The sequence below is a fragment of the Phyllostomus discolor genome, chromosome 1 (genome assembly GCF_004126475.2).
Source record: "Phyllostomus discolor isolate MPI-MPIP mPhyDis1 chromosome 1, mPhyDis1.pri.v3, whole genome shotgun sequence".
In the NCBI taxonomy this organism is placed as follows: domain Eukaryota; kingdom Metazoa; phylum Chordata; class Mammalia; order Chiroptera; family Phyllostomidae; genus Phyllostomus; species Phyllostomus discolor.
Genome location: NC_040903.2, coordinates 2,958,918 through 2,973,955, shown reverse-complemented (window position 1 = coordinate 2,973,955; position 15,038 = coordinate 2,958,918). Strand labels below are relative to the sequence as shown.

Genomic DNA, 15,038 nt, shown 5'->3' with positions numbered 1-15,038 from the left:
AGAGGGTGTGGGGGGTCTCAGGGCTGAGGACCGACAGGGTGACAGTGACCTTTCCATCAGGGTGCACAACGCTCTGCAGCTGGCAGAGGAGCGGGGAGGGGAGTAGAGCTGGATCACACCTGCACGGGGCCCAGCCACGGCCCTGAGCCCAGGGCCGTCCACCTGGGTGCGCCCAGCGGGATCCGGCCTGGCCGCCCCGCCCAGAGACCCAGCTCCCCACAAGTCCCTGGCCTGCTAGGGGCCCCTGCCTGCCCCTGTGTGTCCCCACCAGGCTGCACGCCCCCCGAGTACTTCCGGGAGCTCCCCAGCGGGGTCACACCCTGCCACCCTCACGAAGGGCGGCATGGCGTCCGATCCCCCTCTGCTGCCCACTCAGGGGTGTGTGACTCGGGCCAGTGGCTGAACGTGCCTGAGGACGCTCCCCTGTGTAGCCACACCTACTCTCTTGTAGTCTGTGCTCAGAAGTCTCACCTGGGGCCCCCGGGCTCAAGTCCCGGTGTGGACGGGGCTGGTGCCTCCAGAGACCCTTGCTAGCTCCCCGAGCTGCCTCGAGTCCCGGCCTCTGCCCCTCCCTGCTTCTTCCCAGCCAGCGGTGGCAGGCGGAGCCCTCAGCCCCACCTCCCCCGCCCCCTCCCATTGATGCAGCTCCCTCCGAGCACGGCCAGCGGAGGTTCTCGCTTTCCAGCACACTCGTGGCAGGCAGGTCCCCCTGGGGACCCGGGCTACTCTCCCCACCTCAGGGTCCACACGCTCAGTCCCACCTCAAAAGGGAGCCTAAATGAGATGACACATCGCGTCCCCGCACAGTGGCACCACAGGGTCAGGAGTGGCATTGCTCTCTGGCCCACAGGTGCGGCTCGGAGAGGTCGGCCTCACGTCCCAGGTCACACGGCCAGGAAGCGGCTTTCTCCCACTTCACTCCCCGTCCGGAGGGCTGCATGGCTGATGGGGAGTGGAGCTGACGCAAGCCCCGGCAGCAGACCCTCGGGAAGGGCTCCCGCCTCCCTCCCACTGGGCCTGGGTGTGAGCACCCCTTGATGGAGGAGGGGCGGGGCCGAGGCTGTGAGGAGGGGTGCCCACACGCGTCCCCACATGTCCTCATTCACCTCGGCTGGGGCAGCAGCGGGGAGGGGCCTCTCTGGCACCCTGTGGTCTCTGTGCTCTCCGGCCCCCTTTCCCTGGGACACGGAGGAACGGGGGAGGGGGCTTCAGGGTGTTACAGAACAAACAAGGGGGGGGGCCTGGGACGATATAAAGAAGCCCCCAGGTCCGTTATGTCCGCCGCCAGAGGAAAGCTGTCTCTCAATGCCAGAGATTTGTGAAAAGGAAAGGAAACATTTATTTAATGCTATACAAACTTAAAGTAGGGACCTAATGTCTTCACCAAAAATCCTAAAGTCCCTAAAAACACCCACAAACACACAGTCCTTCCTTCCCCCCTTGCCCAGTCCAGAGTACCATATCTTCTAAAGCTGCAGGGGTCCCTACTCTGGCAAAGGCACATGGTCCTCTCTCCCCGGACCACGGGAGTCCCCACTCTGCCAGAGCCGCATGGTTCTCCCTCTCAGGCCTGCGGGAGTCTCCACTCCATCAAGGCCGCGTGGTTCTCTCCCTCAGGGCCGCGAGAGCCTTCACTCTGCTAAAGCTGTGTGGTTCTCCCTTGCAGGGCTGCGCATGGCTCTCCCCCTCCAATGGCTGCCAAGTCTCGGTTTAAATCCCAGCTCCAATCTTCCTCTGCAGCCCCATTTGCAACTCCTCTCACAATTGGCTACAGCTGCCAGATTCTGGGCAGGTGTGGCCCTGTGGTGTGGAGCCAATTATCTCCAGGCTCTTCTGGATCTTATTACAGATCCCTATTTGAGGCTCCCCTCTTGGCTGCACCCTGTTACAAGGGGACCCCTGGATTAGGAGGCAGCCAGCCCAAGCTCAGAACCCAGCGCCTGCACACGCTAGCTGCGTGGTCTCCAGCAAGCGTCTTGACCTCTCCGAACCTCAGTGCCTCCTCTGTGCCGTGTTCTCGTGCTGGACGTGAGGGTCTAAGTAGATCGTGGGGCAGTGTGAGGGTCTTTGGGAATCCGGGCAGGTTACGCTCACTGGCTCCAAACAACCACGTGTGTTGGGGGCTTGCGTGCCCGGCACTGGGCTCCAAGGCCGTATCTCGCCCCTCCCCCAGGATGGCGAGGTCGATGCTACTATGAGCCCCGTGTCCCCGGTGAGGACCTCAGAGCTCGGAAAGATTAGAAGCTGCCTTAGGAGCTGGAGGCAGCAAAGCCTCGAGGGAGACCAGGCTCCCCCAGCGCCCCTGTGCGCCCCCCTCCGCCGTAGGGCCCCCCGCCACAGGACCCACCGCCCTGCGCGGGGCCTCCTCAAAGACAAGCGCGACGCCGAGCCTCATTTTCGATGTAACATTTGTTATTTTATTGGAAAAAGCTGGTATTCACATATTTATAGTTTTATTCAACAGTTGGATACTTTGTGAGACACCGAAGAAAACAATGCACCTGTGAGTTACGGGGGCCGCGAGGGCCCGATCCGCCGCCTCCGCCAGCACGGGCTGCGCGCCCCCGAGAGCTCCGGCCTCGGAGGGAACGAAACCAAAAACAGAAACCACCCCACCACTTCACAATGACGATGAGCACGCCCGCCACACAGTCCCCGGGGGCAGAGCGCCCGGCGGAGCCAGGACGCAGGGCCCACGGCTGCTCCGCTGGTCCTTCCCCCGTGTCCTTCCGCCGGGTCCCGCCTCGCCCCCGCCCCGCCCGCCTCTTCTCGACACACATTTTATTCTTCGCGGTTTGCTTTGGCCATTACTTCCCAGGCTTTTCTTCGAAAAAGACCCTTTTTTTTTTTCCTGGTCCTTTTTCTATGTTTCTTTTCATTTTGGTATCCAAAGTTTAAAACAGGTTAAGGAACTAGGAGCTGTATTAAGACCTCGGTTCGAATCCAGCGTAAGACACGCACTTGGAAGAAGGAAAGGGCGAACCCACTATCGGATCCGACTGGACAGTCCCCTCCAGCTGCCGGCGCGAGCCGCCTCTCGGCAGCCGACTCACGCAGGGGCGTGGGCGGGGCCGAGGACCCCCAGGAGTGCGCAGGGCCCTCCGAGCTGGACTGTGGCTTCAACAAGGTTTCTGTACAGTTGACCACATTCGTGAGCCTCTTTACAAAGGGGGAAAGAAGGACTCGAACCCCGTGATTGTTCCTCTCGGTCAGGACAGATATGTACATATAATACTGTCCGGAGGGCCTGGGTTGTACAGTGACATAGAAACAAACATTCTTCATTCGTGTTGATTAAAAAAAGAACCCCGGGACCCGTCTCCCTGTGTAAGGACCGCAGGGCCGGAGCTGAGTGAACATGCGTTTTGTGCTTTGACACACACAAAGGTACACCGTCATCCACGGAGAAAAGTCTCGCGTGGGTCTGTTTCCTGGGCAGCAGGTGGGTGGGTGGGTGGGCGGGGCTGGCCTTGACCTCTGTGGCCCTGGGGGAGTGTCCCGAGACTGAGTGGCCGAGAAAGAAAAGGTGCCCTAAAATGGCCATAACATGCAAGTTTCTGTTGGAGGCGGTTCGGTGCATTGGGAAAGGAGCCAGGTGCAGCGTGGGTGAAGGGGGACCACGGGATGGGGGGGCCACAGGAAGGGGGGGGGCATGGGATAGGGGGACCACGGGGCCAGCCGGACTTCTGGCACCACCGAGAAGGGCGAGGAACCTCCAGGGTCTTCTCCATTCCCCCTCCTGCGCCTCAGTGCCCCCCGGGACCTGTCACTGTCCCCCATCACTGTCCCCCCTGCTCTGTCCCTCTTCACACTGAAGGTCGCCTTCCAGGTGAGACTGTGGGCTCACTGTGAGCCGCCGACATGGGTAGGAAAGTGCCCGTGGGAGGGCCCGGGTGGGCTCTGGATGCCACCTCGTGGTTGGCACGTGCCATGGGCCACCCGTCAGTCCCTGCAGGGCCTCCATCTCCTCCTGTCTCCGTTTTCGCCCCCCGCACCTGACATGGACAGAGCAGTGAGTAGTTGGTGTGTGTGAGGAAGGTTCCAGAAGGTCAAGGACAGAGCCAGGTGAGTTCCCACGAAGTGTCCAGTGACGGGTGAGGAACGAGGGTGCACAGGGGGACAGGGGGACCGGGGGACCCGGCCCACGGCCAACGCCGCAGCAAAGTTGGGTTAAATGGGCTGAGAGTTACAGGTGCACATGGGAAATGCCAGCCCCGCCCCTTCCTACTCAGAAACCTAGCAGACCGGGGGATACTGAAAGACACTGAAAGAACCCAAAAGACGGGCTTGCAGCCCCCAAGTCTCAGCATGAACTCACAATCCAAAATGCAAAGGTGAGACCCTCAGCTCTGAGACAGTGGAGACCACCCCTTTGACGATCAGAGGACCCCTGGCTGGCTCGTCTGAGCTTCATTCGCTGCCCCCAGAGGCCCCCGATCTGGGGCCACCGAGGCACGAGAGTAACAGCTCCCATTGGCTCCCACTGGGCTTAAAAGAAACCGCTGAAGTGAAAAAGTAACCTGGAGATGTAAAAACCCTAACGATGTGGTAAAGACCGCAGGCAGGTCAAGTGCAGGAATGAAAGAACCCTGAACTTGGAGGCCGACTCTCACGTCCCCGCGTTTCAACCTGCAGCTGGGACGGCTTTGCGTCCCTCACGTGACACAGGTCCCAGCAAAGGCGCCTGGCCCAGGGAAGCCCCGGGGAGGGGCTGGGCCCAGGGGCCACGTCCTTTCCTCCAGTGGCTGTTCCACCGTCGTGTCGGGGACAGCCACCACGGGCGGGCTCCCGGGGCGGGGCTCCGCGCCCGCCTAGTGCATCTCGGAGTTGACCTTGTCCTGGAAGATGTACAGGTTGTTGGTGGCCGCGATGGCGATGATGTTCTCGGCCGGGTGCCAGGCCGTGTGCAGGATCTTCTTGGTGAAGTCCAGGCTGTCCACGCTGATGTCGTCGCGCCGGCGCTTGCCGCCCACGCACACGCGCCGCGGCTTGAGCACCGCCCGCGGCTTGCTGCTCTCCCTCGAGGCCTCCAGGGTCACGTCCCGCTTGGTGTTGCGGTCGAACATGCGGAAGAAGTTGTTGTAGGCGCCGGTCATGATGACGCTGGCGGAGAAGGGGCGGAGTCAGGCGCGCAGGGCGCGGGAACGGGAGGCCCGCCCCTTCCGGAAACACACACCCGGGGCTGCGGGGGGGGGGGGGGGGGGGGCCCTCGCTCCCCGGAGAGGGAGCCCGCGGGAGGGAAGGGGATGGGACCCGGGGCCGGGCCTGCCCCAGAGACTCCTTTCTCTCGGGGTCTCGTCCTCAGACCTCAAGCCCAGGAACCGAGGCCCCGTTGGGGCTCTGCCCCGAACGCCACGGCGCTGTTCTCCTGCCCCTCTTCCCCTCTGCCCTGGAGCGGGAGCCCCGGACTTTTGGGAGGGGGGTCACCCGAGAGTGGGGCAAAGGGAACGAACACAGAAGACGCTGGGCTGCACACCTGGGGCTGACCAAGGGCCACCCCGGAGTCGGCCCGGCGCGCCCTTCCCGCAGGACGGGGGGATGGGGGGGACCCTCTGCTCTGCGCAGCGGGGTCCGTGAACGCTGTTTGCACGCCGCCCCCGTGCAGCTGCTCACGGGCCGGCCCCGCCCTGCTAAGAAGGTTCTGTCTGTCCATCCACCAGGGAAACCAGGGGGCTGCCCTGGCTGGCGTGGCTCGGGGTGGGCGTGGCCCCACAAAGCGAAGGGGCACTGGTTTGATAACCCGTCAGGGCTCATGCCTGCGCTGCGGGTTCGGGGCCTGCGTGAGAGGCGGCCCGCCGATCCGTGGTTCTCTTTCACATCAACGTTTCTCTTCTCTCCTTCCCCTCCCTCCCCCTCTCTCTAAAGATCAACAAATAAAATCCTTTTTAAAATAAAGAAAGAAAGAAATCAGGGGGCTCGCCTCTCTCCTTGCTCACCGTCAGCATAAGGTGGCCCCTCGGAGCTCTGGCCAAGAATTCCCTGTCGGTTCCCGCCCACGGGCGGCTTCGGGGCTCCGCTGCGCAGCGGGCACGGTGGCCGGAGGCAGCCGGAGCCCACCATGTGCACAGTGTGTTTGGGGCCACCCCCTTTGACACCCAAACTGTTTTCTCTGCCCTCGTGTTCAGAGAGCAGCGGGTGGGTGTTTGGGGGCGGTGGGGCTAAAGCCCGTCTGTAAACTGGCTCTCCTGTGGGAGTCCTGGGGTGTGCGGGTGCACCCCAGCGGTGCTCACCCGGGCAGCCAGGCCTCTGAGCGAGGCCGGGCCAGCGGGGCGTCGAGGGCCTCTCAGAAGCTCTCTGGGCGGGGCTGGGGGGGCGGTGCATGCCGGGGAGGGCGCCAGGCACACAGTTCTGCCCGTCTGAGAGCTGTCATCTCCGAGAAGAGGGGAGGGTGGGTGGAGAACCCGAATGTATTTTCGGGCTGCGTTCTTTTCTGCTCTGAGATTCTGCCTCTAACACCTCGGTTCACGTGGCAGAACAGCTGGTTGCCGAGACAATTCAACGGCGTGTGTGGAGGGAGGCACACAAGGACGGGTGGGGTGTCCGTGAGTGGGCGGAGCCCACCCCAACTGCTGGGGGAGGAGTGCACCCGCCGCCCCCCACCAGCCCAAAGGAGCCCCTCTTTGCTCTCAAGGGAAGGCTGGGCTGGCTCTGACATCCCCTCAGTCATGGCCCGGGGGGCCTCACTGCAGTGGGACCCCCCAGGGAGGTAGCAGGGAGTCTGCTGAGCCTGAAGACACCCCAGAACCAGGGGTGTCTGCCCTTCGGCTGGCGACTCGGTCATTGGCAGAGGCGTGAGGGCCGGCGGCTGCCCCTTGGTGTCCCGGCGTCTGGCCATTTTGGCCAACAGGAGGCCACCCAGTGGGGGCCCTCAGCCAGGTCATGCCCAGGAGTGGCCTCGACCTTCACTGGGGGCTCAGGACAGAGAGCAGGCTGGAAGGAGGGAGTGGCAGCGAAGTCCCCAACCCAGAGTGGTTCTCCTGGAAGACACACTCTGGCCTTAGGACCCAGGAGAGCCCAAGCAGGACCTGGGAACCTCTGTGCTGGTGGTTTCTGTGGGCCGGGCTTTCCAAGGGCCACCCTGGGGGACAGAGAGAGCCGGGGGCCAGGGAGGCCGGCATTGCAGCCGAGGCTGAGGACTCCAGAGAGGCCACACAGCCCTCAGTGCCACGGTGTCCCTGGGCCGGGGAGGGGGGAGCAGGGGCTCAGGGTTAGCCCTGGCAATAACGAGTGGACACCGGAGGCAACCTCGGCCTGTCATGGACACACTGGTCCCCAAGCAGCCATGGTGACAAAGGGGAGCCACTCCCCCGGGGGCAGGAGAATAGCGTGCATAGGGGTGTGAGAGAGAGAGAAGGAGGGTGGGGGTCAGAGAGCGAGAGAGAGAGAGAGAGAACAGCCAGCACCAACTCTGACCTCCCGACCCCGGGAAGCACCCCACCAGGCCTGTCTGGAGCAGGCGACAAGAGGGGGGACGTGCCTGTGGCCCTGACAGCCACCCACGGGGGCAGGCTCTGTGCCCGGCTGGGTCGCACCTGCCGGGATCCCACAGGAAACTGAGCCAAGTGGCCGGCGCTGACCGGCCCCACGCCCGTGGGACCAGCAGTTTCGGAGGCGACTTCTGCTCTCCCTCCTTCCTGCCCCGTCCTGCTCCCCTGCTCCCCGCCAGGCAGGCCAAGGGACCCTCGGGTGACATGCTGGGACGACAGCGACAGAAGGCGGGCTCTTCTCTCCTTCCCCCAGGGGGGCCAGGCCCCCAAGCCCTGCTCTGTGACCTCTCGCCCTGTGATCTCCACCCCAGCCCGGGCCGCCCTCTTAGGCAACTGATGCCCAGAGCCTGTGGAGAAGAGGGGACCCCTGGCAAGCCCATTGGGCCCCATAGCAGCCCTGGGGTGCACTCAGCCGCCCGGAGTGGGTGCCGCCCTGGTCCTCAAGCAGGCCCGCTGGTCCAGGAGCTCAGACGGGGGTCAGGAGCCAGGCAGGGCGGCCCCAGAGGCTGGGTGACCTGAGGCCGGTAGCTGCCCCCTGTAAAGGCGGGGACAGAGGGCTTGCTCTCCCCACCCAAGTTACTGGCCCCGACAGGCAAAGGCTGGCTCCCAGGCTGGTCAGTGCGGGCAGGTGCTGGGCGTTGGCCAGTGCCCCTCGGGTCCGTCCAGCTCTGCTTTTCCACCTATAACATGGGGGGGGGGGGTGCCGAGGACCCCCGGCCCCGGGTGGGGTGTGCTGGGTAACGCAGGCAGGCACTGAGAAGGGTGCTGGGCTCTGGAGACCCCGTCTCCTAAATGCCAACAGGTGCCTCTTATTCTAATCCCCGTGGCCAGAAGCCACGCTGACTCATCGGAGTGGGAGACCAGCGAGGCGTGGGAAGGCTCCGGGGGCGGGCTGGGCCCTGCCTGCCGGGGGCTGGGAGCCCGGGGCCACACCCGTCCCTCCACAAAGGCAGCCCTCCTTTGTTCTTTAGCAAACACAGCACACCCTGGGGGTGCTTTCACGCAACACCCATTCTTCTCCCGATAATTGCGGGGAAGCAAGAGTCGGGCCATTCAAGTGAGCTGCACCCACAGTTACTAATCCTGGTTCTGTGAAGGGGCAGGGCCCAGGCGACAGCTCCCGGGGAGACAGAGCCTCCTCCCCACCTGCAGGAAGAGGGTCTCTCCCCTGGGGACACCAGGTCCCGGCCCCGAGCAAACCACGGCAGGCATTGGTAAATGCTCTTCCATCCCAGAGGGTCCTCGAACAGGGCAAAGGGCGGTGCCTGCCCTGGCTTGCACCGGGGCAAGTTGCTCCCCTCTGTGGGCCTCGTTTTCCTCATCTGCATGCGGGGTCCGGGGCCTGCCCGCTCCCACTGCCCAGGTCTCCTCTCTCCGCTGCTGGGAAGGGGCCTGCCCCACCCCTGTGCTTCTGGAGGGTCTGTCGACCACAGTGCTCCACCTGTCCCTGGCCGGCCAACTGTGACATGTTCTAATGCTGTCCATGCTGACTGGTCAGAAAGGGGGCATGTGACCCAAACAAAGCCAATCAGATCCTTCCATGGGAATTTTTCCGAGGCCCTGGTAGGGGTTATGAGGACCAGGGAGGGGCACCATTTGGGGTCATCACCCCCAGCAGGGGGCGATGTCTCCAGCAGGAGATGATGAAGCTACAGTATAAGGAGACACAGCGGGGAGCACAGGGGAGACGGGACACAGAGGAGATGGCCCCCAAGCCACAGCCCTGGGGTAGCGGGGCCCAGAACTACTCAGAACCAGCTTAGGCTTGTCTGACTCCTGCAGCCAGAAGACGCTTTGTTGACACACATCCCTTTCTCCCAGGCAGATCAAGGAGAGCTTCCTAGAGGGGGTGGCATTTGAGGTGGGTCTTGGAGACTCGGTAGGCAACCAGGGCGGACAACAGACCCCTGCATACAAACCACTGGACCGCCCAGGGCCAGTGCGGACCCGTGGCCTTGCCAGGAGCTTCATGCGCCTGCTCTCAGCCTCAGGGAGGTCCTGGAAGGCCACCTTCCAGGTGAGCAGACTCGGGAGGTCCAGGGGCTTACGCTGGGCTGGAGAATGTGGGAGTGTGGACCAGAAGTCAAGGCATTAGACCAAAACCTTTCCTCTACCCCAGGCTGCCACCTAAGTCTTGCTGAAGGCGGGCTAGGCGCCGTGGCGAGGTTAGCAGACACTGGCAGTCTGGGTGGCCACACTCTGGGGACCTGAAGTGTCCCATCGGCAGGAGAGGGACGGCACACGCTGAGCCCATGGGATTCAGGTTGGCTGGGTCTGCAGGGGTGAGGCCCTGGGGGGCAGCACTTGCCCTCCCCTGAGCCTCTGGGCTGGGGGGGTGACAGAGGCTGGGGCTTATCCATCTCGAGATCCCTGTCCACAGGGCATGCCGGGAGCAGGGGGTGATCGGGATGAAGGAGAGACGGCAACACAGGACCACGCCTTCCAGACCAGGCACTCCTAAGCCCCGGGCGAGCCGCTCAGAGGGGACCCCAACTGGTGGGGGGGCAACCAGAGGCAAGGAGGAAATATGATAAATGCCAAGACAGGAAAGGAAAGCCCAAGAGGTTCAGGGGCAAGTTGGAGAGGATCCGGAGGCCTTCCTGGAGGAGGCGCCTGAGTTGAGTGAGTCATATGAGGTGACAGGAGTGGGCAGGGTTCCAGGGGCAGGAGCAGAGCAGGTTATGGGGGGTGGGGGGACAGTAACAAGGTGGCGGAGCCCACCAGGGCTGGGGGTGGCCAGAGTGTGAAGTCCATAGCAGGAAGTGGTGTGCGCCCCGCAGCAAGGAGGAGCCAGGCTTTGCCTGTTCGTGCGCGCCCCCTGGTGGCAACGTGAAAGAAGGGCGGGCAGTGGTCCCAACCCATGGGGACCCCCAATCCTCGCACCCATGCAGTTGGATTTACCTTTGGCCAGCACTAGGAACAGAACCCCCACCCCCCACCATGACCCCCAAGCCCGGCCCCTCGGACAGAGAGCACAGCCCGGCTCCGGAGGCCCCATCGGCCAGGGGGCCCCAGGGTGCCAGCGGCAGCTGCAGGAAGGAGACCCCCACTCCTGAACATACGGTCACCCCACTGGGGGCGCCCCTGCCCCCCCCCAGCAGCCCGCCGGCCCGAGGTCGGAGGTCACCTGTCGCTCCCGTTCCAGGCGCACTCGAACTTGTCGAAGATGCAGTCGTTCTCGTACAGAGAGCACAGCTTGCTCCGCAGGTACTCGTGCACCTGGGGGGGGGGGCAAGGGGAGGGGCCGGTGAGTGGGGGGGCCCCCGCGGTCCTGGCCCCGCCACCGGGAGGGCCTCACCGACCAGCGAGGGGCTGTGCCCCCCGGGTCTGGCGGCCCTCCCCAGCGGGCCCTGCTCGTCGGGAAGGGCCCACAGCCCGGCACGTGGCCCACCCCGGGCTGTGGCCAGACAGGGGACACAAAGGGGACTGAATCCTGGCCCCGCCCCTCCCCAGCTGTGTGACCCTGGACACGGGGCTTCTCGTCTCTGAGCCTCGGTTCCTTCACCCTTAAAGCGATGAGTGTACACCTCGTGGCTTCTTCTGGGACCACGTATGGGACACCGCTGGTGCGGGGTCATGCCCTCTAGGGTGAAGGTCACGTGAGCACAGTGTGACAGCTGTCACTGAGAAAGGGAGAGGCGGGAGCCCTGCTCTGAGCCCCACCCCCTAGCACACGGGCGGCAAACACGAGGCCCATGGGCCGAATCTGGCCCTCCACCCTGTTTCATCCGGCCCGGAGCCTTGTTTCTACCCAGCGGCAGCGCTGAGCTCCTTGACCCATGTGAAGGGGTAGTTACATTCATACAGTCCTGACACTACATTCGGCAGCCTCGAGGCTGGCGTGGCCCCCGGGGACAGTGAGTCAGACACCTCTGCCCTCGGGTGTTGCACATGCCACCCCCCCTGCCCACCCTGCCTCTGCCCACAGCCCCGGCCCCAGTCCCCCATGCGGGCAGCAAGAGCGGTCCTATGGCACCTGTGCTCCAAGCTCCCCATCGCCCCAAGGTCCCCCTGGCCGTGCCTACTCACCTCTCGGACCTCAGACTCTTCTTCCCTCCCCTCCCTCACTCCGCTCCAGCCTGCTCCCCCAGACCCTTCACCTCGTGAAGCTCGCCCCTGCCCCAGGGCCCTCACACAGACCGGCCCCGCCTCCAGGAGCACCCCATGCCCCAGACCCCTCAGGCCCTTACTTCCCGGGGGCCTCCGAGCCCCGTGAGCACGCACGGCTGAAGGGGAGGCCGTCCCAAGGGGCCGTGGTGGCCCTTGCGGGAATCGACCCAAGGCGGGGGGGCGGGGGGGGGGCCATCGCAGGGAGGAGGTAGCGGACCAGAACATGCCAGACATCCTCGTGGGCATGCGGCTTCTGGGAACACCCCGTCCGCTCCTCCCAGCCTTGTGTCCCTTCCGGACGGGCCCCGTCTGCCCCCACGACACTTCCCGCCCCCGGCCCTGCCAGGGAGAGAAGGCAGGAAGGGGGTACAGGACTCTGATGTGGGTCAGGAACCTGCCACTGCCCAGCTGTGAGGCAGCTCCCACACAGCCCAGCTGCTCAGAACCCCAGCTTCCCCGCCTGCAAAATGGGGCTGGTGGCACCCCCTTCCCAGGGACAGTGAGGAGCAGAGGTGACAGATGTCAAGTAGGTGGAACCCTGTGCGTACCTTGGTGACACCATGAGGGTTTGGCTGGGGCTTCTCAGGGTAGGGGGTGTTATCCCATTCACATCTACGTAACCAAATCCTCCTACTCATCCTACCAGGTCCAGCACAAACATCACCTCCTCCAAGAAGCCTCCCTGATTTCCCAGCTAAAGGCATGACTGGAAACAGCCTTAAAACAACTTTATAGCAGTCTCACATTCCTTTCAAGTCTCCTGAAGTTTGCTTTCTACTCCCCAACATATCTGAGCAAATCATCACAGAACAATAATTAATAATAGAGACTTTTCGGGAAGGTGCCCCATGCTCCACCTCACAGGCTGGGTTCATGGGACCTGGGTCGAGGACTGGCACACACAGCACGCTCCCATTTCGCCACCACGTGCACTGAGGACACTCCCCGGAGAGGGTGGAGCCTGCCGCCCTGATGGCCGGACCCCCGATGTTGGCTCCGGGGAGGGATGCCACCATCCACCCCCTCAATCATGCGCACCCATAACCTGGGCCCAGCCCAATGTTCATCCTGCTGCCTTGGGCGCCGGACCGCAGGCCGGCCCAGCCTCAGGGCAGGGGCCGAGAGCAGAGGGCACACAGCTCCCCGAGGGGCCGGGCTGAGCAGGGCCTCCCGCCCTGGGCCCAGCCACGTCGGCCTCCCTTCCTGAGCCTCCGTGTCTTCGCCTACGCCATGGGCGTCCGAAAGCCCCCCCCATGAGAAAGCCCCCCTGTGGGGGTTCTCAGCAGAGGAAAGCGCGGCGGGGGTCTCCCACCAGCTGAGGGGCTGCAAGGGCACCCACGCCGCTGCCCACCTGGTAGGTCTCGATGGGCCTCGCCTCCATGTTCAGGTCCCAGACCTTGACCGTGAGATAGTCCCGGGTGAGCATGTACCGGCCGCTGTGGCTGAACTTCACGTCGGACACGGAGGAGATGATTTCCGAGAAGAAGGAGCGGTTGCTGGGGTCCTCGGGCTCCTCAAAGACTGCGGAGACCAAAGAAAAAAAAAAAGACAGTCGTCACTGGCTGCTCCTGCCCACGGCCTCAGAACCACACGCGACTCCGCTTCCAGCCTGTGTGCGTGCTGCGCAGTCACTCAGTCGTTCATCAAACCTAAGGCTGAATCCCTGTCAGGCGTCAGCCCCGAACGATCCTACAAAGAGGGAAGCACCAGCAATGTTTACTGAGCACTGACGCTGAGCCAGAGTCCGCGCCGAGCATTCCTTGCAGAGAACCCCCGACAAAAAATAGTATTTTTATTCCCATGTTGGAGGCGAGGAAGCCGAGGCGGCTCAGATGGCGGACAGCCTGGCCAGAGGCCTCAGAGCTGGGAGAAAGGGTGCAGGCGGGGTTTTGAACCGAGCGGCGCTGGCTCTCGCTGCTCTCTACTGCCCCCTGGTGGTGATCCTCACTGCGCTCCAGGCCAGTGAGGCGTCTTGACCTCCTCCACTTTCTGGACTGAGTTCTGGTGGAGGCAGGGCACTTGTTGGGGCTCTGCCTGGCCCTGGGGCCTCTGTTCGTGGGGTGCTGGGTGCTCAAGGCTGAGCCCTGCTTGCAGGAGCCTTCTGTTTGACCGCCCTGGGGGCCACAGTGCAGTCAAGCCTCGATTCCCCGTGTGGGAGCTCAAGTCCCATTTGTCACCCACCCACCACCTGCCCCTTATTATTGTACTAGATAGAGCAGCCACATCACCCCAGGATTTGCCTGCCTGGCCCCTGACGGGGACAGCTTGCTGTCCCTGCTGGGTGGTCCCAGTCTGGGACACAGTGCACAGCGTCCCCCGCCCACTGGTTCCCCCGGGGCAGCAGGACAAGCCCTCCCAAACTCCCCGCCATGGCTGGCTGTCCTGCCCGTCTGCTCACCAGCGCCCCCACTGGCCAGTCAGACCCCTCAGTGGTCCTGGGGCTGGAGCAGGGTGGGAACTAAGTCCCCCAGGGCAAAGCTTGGACTCCTAGGCCCTGGCCACAGGTGGGCCTGGGATAGTGGGGGGGGGGGTCTGGGGATGGAGCAGGGGGTGGGCAGCCTCGGACCAGCCAGTCTGGAAGGACTGAGACATCTGACCTCCTGTCCAGCTGTCCCCGAGGAGGCCGGCGGAATGGCTGCCCTGCTTGCCGCCCGTGCTGAGCCTCCAGGCTGAGGCCAGGGGCGGATCAAACCTCCCCAGAGGCTCATGGGAGTGCCCTCCCAGTCACAAGTCCCCGCCTCCCGCCTCCCAGGACTGTCCCAGCCCTGTAACCCGCATCCGGCCCTCGGTTCTCCCTGTTGTCCAAAGTACACGCTACTCCCGCCGTTCCTGCCTTTCCCAGAGACGCAGCTCCGCACCCAGCCCCCCTCTGCAGGGTGGCTGGGGACCCTCGGAGCTGACCAGATGCTCGCCTGTAATCACTCACTCACTCACTCATTCATTCACTCGTTCTCTCAGTCCCCCCCCACCCCCACCCCCGTCCACCGGGGCCTCCACCCTGTGCCAGGACCAGGGAGCTGCTGGGAGCGACCCAAGGCCCCTGCTCTCCCGCAGCCCACACGCTCCTCGCAGAGACGCACGATAATGCCCAGGGACGGGCTGTTCCGTCTGGCAGTGACGGCGCTGGGAGGCGGAGCCCAGAGGGAGAGGGGACGGGGGCGGGGCTGTAGGAGTGGACGAGCAGGCCTCTGCGGACAGGCTGAGTGAGCGAACAGAGGTCCCAGTGAGGTGAGCGGGGGAGCCCTCCGGGCAGGCGAGGGGCCCGTGCAAAGGTCCTGAGACAGGGACAAGCCGAAGGCCGGGGAGACGGAGAAAGGAGTGGGCGAGGCCCAGGGAGCCGGGGGCAGGAGGCCATCCCGCAGGCAGCAGGGAGCCACGGAAGGGCGTGGAGGGAGGGGGGCCCAGGGAGCTGCGGGCTTCTCTGGGACTCCCCTCCGGAGG

At 64.1% G+C, this 15,038-nt stretch overlaps 2 protein-coding genes across 3 annotated transcripts in view; one reads left to right on the top strand and one right to left on the bottom strand.

The window, feature by feature from the left end:
• Window positions 1–8,680, top strand: part of WFS1 (wolframin ER transmembrane glycoprotein) — a 31,154-nt gene extending 22,474 nt beyond the window's left edge. Inside the window, exons 9-10 of the mRNA XM_028507156.2 lie at window positions 1,068–1,072; window positions 8,669–8,680. The gene's annotated coding sequence lies outside the window, so the exon portion shown is untranslated. The remainder of the gene's footprint in view (window positions 1–1,067; window positions 1,073–8,668) is intronic.
• Window positions 3,674–15,038, bottom strand: part of PPP2R2C (protein phosphatase 2 regulatory subunit Bgamma) — a 76,084-nt gene continuing 64,719 nt past the window's right edge. For both annotated transcript variants that reach the window (XM_028507130.2, XM_036018642.1), the window contains exons 7-9: window positions 12,949–13,118; window positions 10,615–10,706; window positions 3,674–5,103 (exon numbers count right to left, since the gene is read on the bottom strand). In XM_028507130.2, the coding sequence (XP_028362931.1) occupies window positions 4,812–5,103; window positions 10,615–10,706; window positions 12,949–13,118 (554 nt within the window). In that variant the 3' untranslated portion in view covers window positions 3,674–4,811. The remainder of the gene's footprint in view (window positions 5,104–10,614; window positions 10,707–12,948; window positions 13,119–15,038) is intronic.